Source organism: Montipora capricornis, chromosome 6 (genome assembly GCF_036669925.1).
Source record: "Montipora capricornis isolate CH-2021 chromosome 6, ASM3666992v2, whole genome shotgun sequence".
Lineage (NCBI taxonomy): Eukaryota > Metazoa > Cnidaria > Anthozoa > Scleractinia > Acroporidae > Montipora > Montipora capricornis.
Window position 1 is genome coordinate 4286637 of NC_090888.1, and position 5000 is coordinate 4291636.

At 39.6% G+C, this 5000-nt stretch overlaps 1 protein-coding gene across 2 annotated transcripts in view; it reads right to left on the reverse strand.

Moving 5' to 3' along the window:
- Positions 1 to 5000, reverse strand: part of LOC138051329 (uncharacterized) — a 15782-nt gene that overhangs the window by 9434 nt on the left and 1348 nt on the right. For both annotated transcript variants that reach the window (XM_068897522.1, XM_068897523.1), the window contains exon 2: positions 2966 to 3203. In XM_068897522.1, coding sequence (XP_068753623.1) covers positions 2966 to 3203 — 238 coding nt within the window. The remainder of the gene's footprint in view (positions 1 to 2965; positions 3204 to 5000) is intronic.

Genomic DNA, 5000 nt, shown 5'->3' on the forward strand with positions numbered 1-5000 from the left:
ACATTAGCAACAGGGCAAACAAAGCAAAACTAGCAGTCGACAGACAACAACAAAAGCGAAAGAGTTAGTATTTGAAAACAGCTGTTATTCGGCTGACATTTACTAAAAGTAGTGACATTTGTTAAATGACCTCAAACGACTTTAGTCTTGCTTCCAGTTGAGATTCTGAGGTCTCCAAAATAGAAGATTACGAGTTAGAAGTCGAAGGCTCACCAAAACTTGAGCGATCAAGCCACAGATGTGGAAGAAACGCAAAGGTATGCCAACGAGCCGCTAGCAGACGCAGAATAGACTTTTTTCCCAACTTCTCATAATGCAATACGTTTTGGGGAGTTCTTTACATAAGAACAATACAAACTTGTTATTTACTCTTGGGACTGTATCATGCTTCAGTGATCTGGATATCCATTGTTTTAATGCAAACTAGATGCTTCTGTGAAGCATACACTGGTTTGCCTGTGGTACGTGCTACAGAAAATCAGAAGGCATTGAATTGTGTGGTATTGAAATACAGCATTCCAGTCTCTGAAGAATAACAAATAAAAGAGAAGCGAGAAACATTGGCTTCTGGGCTGACATGTTGATAATTTTCAAGTTCCCTCACAACTTCTTTTCACCACAAGTGTGCCCTCTGAGCATCTGAAAGCTTTGTAATACTAAACTTCACTGAAGTCAAGCCCTGTTTCGCGGGGTTAGTGTTAGGATGGGAGACCAAAACAATAAACCCCTCATAAAAAACAGAAACATCTGACCGAAAATACTATTAACGCTAACAAATGCAAACTCAGCAAGGTACAGATTCGTTTAGCTTGCTTTATGCAAAACAAATATTGATGAAAAAGCAAATAACTATTGATACACAGTTTTCAGAAAGAGCAGAAGGAAGTTTCCCGGACGGTCGATCGAGAATAAAATATTTACGACATGAAAATAACATTAATTTTGAACCGTGAATATAGAATATAAAAAGTTACGATCAGCGACAAACATTTTGGGAGATTTTTGCTACGTTCAAGTAAATTGCAAAATCGAAAGTGACATGGCCGGAATTCAGCGGGCGCCGGAATTCACCGCGCACCGGTGGCTCAGTTGGTTGAGCATCGGGCTGTCATGCGGGAGGTCGTGAGTTCGACTCCGGCCGGACCAACACTCAGGGTCTTAAAATAACTGAGGAGAATGTGCTGCCTTTGTAATTACATTTGCAAATGGTTAGACTTTCAAGTCTTCTCGGATAAGGACTGTAAACCGGAGGTCCCGTCTCATAACCCTTGTTGGAAATTAAATAGTATGGGACGTTAAGAACCCACTCACTATTCGATAAGAGTAGGGGACGTAGTCCCCGGTGTTGTGGTCTAACCTTTCTGGATGGGGGCATCTTTCACTTCCCTAAAATTAATTGTAAACTGCGTAACAAGCAGTCTGGCTAAAGTCCCCCACAAAGTATTGTAAAATTAGTCCTGAAAAGCCCCGTATGGGGAGAGGCTAATATCAAATCATTGTATGAATCATTGTACGATTAAGTTACCGCGGCATGTTTACTCGCCAAACAGTGAAGCATCTGTGTCAAATGATGGCAAGATACCGGGTTTTTGTAAGTTTCTTTTCTGTCAAGTGTTATAAAGGTTGACAATGAAATGAGCGAAGTCAAAACAAAGATCACAATCGCCCAACTCTTGTTTATGCAAAGTCAAAATTTACTCTCCAAGACGCGTACGACGTTATTTATCACCAGGTAATTCCATCATTTTGGAAATAGCAGCTACTTTATTATTCATCTGCGTCACAAGTTTTCACTGATTTTGGGGCTCATTTTGTTGAAACTCAAGCACGCTTCCAACAGGCCTGTGAACCCTACCTGCTTACTAAAAAAACTTCTCCCATATCACATTTGAACCTTAAGCTCGAAAATTCAATACACAACATGATATTATAATTCACAAAGGCAGAAAATACCACAGAATCCTTTTCCAGCGAAATATTTATTGAAACAAACAACATATTTGCTCTTAGAGGCGAAAACCTCTTCCTATTTCATTGCGTGCGTGAAGACAAGAAACTCAATCGTGTCATTACCATGTACTTCAGGTAAATACAGCTCACTTTGATTTCGTCTCGACGGGCGATAGATTGTTGTCGAAGTCCAGTGCTCGTCGCTTTTAAGATGCCTGCCTATTTTATCCAACTGACTTTCTATTATTGAGCTCCATAAGGGTATATTTTGTTTAAGGATCCACTAAAACGCCATTCGCGTTACATGACTTTCGACGCCATTGCAGGCTAGGTTAATGATTCTACTGTGTCCACCAGAGAAATCTACGCAGTTCCACTACCCTCTTGATCCTAAGAAAATACTCGCAGAAGGCTCTATCCACAAAGACACCACTTACCAGGGGAGTGACAGGCAAGACTTTTACCGACACGGAAAAAAAAAAAAACTGAAAAAAAAGAAAACAAACAAACTAAACGCAGACCTCGACTGGGTTTGCCATGAGGCAACCCAGTAATAACCCCCAAAATGAACTGTATTAGGCGATTTGCAAAAATAGCGAATGGCTTGTATTTTATGAGCAAGAAAAAAGGACGGAGGAAGAAATAAAGAGAGCACTCCAAAGTTGCTTCAACGGAACAGTTTCGAACGCTGCTATAGCCGAAGACAAGGGTATTTCACATTTCTCATGTATTTTCTCAGCTCTGCATAGACTAGCTCGCTCTGAACGAAGTCCCAAATCGGAACGGTTGAGGTCCGGATTTTACGTCGCAAATTACACTCGACCCATATCCTTTCGGCGAATTCTGCAGCTCGGTAATGGGTTTTCAAACCTCGATTTTTCGCCAATTTGAAAATTCATAGAAAATTCCGGTTTTGACTAAAAACAAAACTTTTAAAGCCATTTTGCTGAACATAATGCAAAAATACATCTGGGAAAAAAATGGAGCTATAAGCATTTAAAGTTTCTTGACTTACCACTTTTTTCGCCATAAGCTCCTTAGCACGTTCTCGTTGCTCTGTAGAACCGCTGATTAGAAAGAAATCTTCATCCCTTCCTTTTGGCGAACTTATTTGCGCTCCTGAGGACCTCATAATATCTTTGATAACACAACCTTCTTTTCCAATCAAGTAGCCTTTCAAGTTGCATGGAACTGCAAAGCGCTCGGGCTCTACTGGTCTCTTAGCTTGGTTTTTGAGGCGGCCATAAGTTGACCTGCGATAAGAAACGAAAATAATCCATTTTTTCCTAAATATCTTCCGTTTGCTTCATTAACAAGGTGAAAAATACAAAACAAAGCCCTGAGCCTGACTCAGCAGTGAGAAGGACTGTAATGAAGCTTAAAACTAAAAAAAAGAGGGTGAATTAACTCAAATTTAAGTTTCTAGTAACCCAGAAATCTGACGGGCTTAGAGCGTATGAATTGCAATAAGAAAACACCGATTGCCTTCTGATCACCGAAGTTAAACTCAATTCACGTCGTTGTTTTGTAGAGTACAACAAAGTAATGCACTGAAATGCGTGCCGCACGTGTAGCACGATTAAATATTATTCTTTCGCTTTTAACCAATAATATTCTTGCTTTGCAGCGTTGTCGTTGCCGTAGCCTTGTTTATTGCTTACCTCTTTGACTTCCAGGAGTGATCAGCATGTAAGTTCTCCTCACATTTCAATGAAATTTCAGTCGGACAAGTATTGCGAATGAAGATATTTATCAGCTTAAGTCAATAAGAGGTTAGTCTCCTTCGCAGCTGTTATTAGGGTCGTCACGCAATGCTCCTCCCCACTTTGGTGGGGAGGAGCGTTGCGTGACGACCCTAATAACGGCTGCAAAGGAGACTAATAAGAGGTGTGATCGTGATATAACACCAAATTCTCATGACTACGTAACACAGAAACCTATGTTATTAGTTAGGAGAATGAACGTTTCTATCTTGGGAATGAAAGGATTAAATCAAACTCCCTATTGCCTTATTAGGTGACCGCATCTCCTATTTGGGTTGAGTTTTTGTTCATCTCAACCAAATTACAGGCTTTTCTCCGGTTACTGTGGTCTTCCTACCTCATCAAAATGATACAGGATCTTAAGTAGCCTTACAGAATGATTGTTTTGGTCTGAAATTCAAGAAAGGGTGACAGGCTGGGTCACATTAATGTAAAGATTAGAATGTATGGGCAATAAAACAGAAGGTTTCGCATTCTACCGGTAAGACGTTTACTGGAAGGCGAGGTTATGATCCAAGGTTCTCTATCTCTATCACCAATGCCATAATACAGTTTATTAATTTATTATTTTTTTTTGGGGGGGGGGGGGGCGGGGGGAGTTATTTGCATTAAAACAATGGATATACAGTTCACTGAGTCATGATACAGTCCAAGAGTAAATAACTTGTATTGTTTTTATGTAAAGAAGCCCCCAAAACGTATTGCATTAGGGTAAATAGGGAATTACCGCTCTGAATTTGTTTACTAGATGTCTGAACAAGTTTTCGAAGGGTTATCAGAACCTCAATCAACACACCTAGATATTTGACATAAGTTTTGCATTCTAAGGAAATATGTGTGTTGGTATGAATTCATACCCTATGACTTCACTCCTGCTCGCACTAGCATGAGATTTTGTGCTCATATCACACATCCATCCAAACATATATATATAGATACATGAGTTTACTTAAGACATGGATTTCAAAGTAACGACAAATATGCTAGTTCCTCCAAGAAACCAGTGAACCCTTTGACTTCCATGATCTAAAAGTTCATTCTCCTAACTACTTCCATAGACTTCTTCATTGGCTGGTCACAAGAATTTGGTATTACATCAGGATGATACCCTTAAGCTGATAATAATCTTCATTCTCAATACTTGTCTACCTGACAGTGTATTGAAATTGAGAGGTGAAGTTACATGCTCATCAATCATATCCTGGGAGTCAAAGGGTTAATAGACAACAACAGTAGTTAACTTGAATGAGAATCATTTATGATATCTACAATAGAATGAAATCTAAC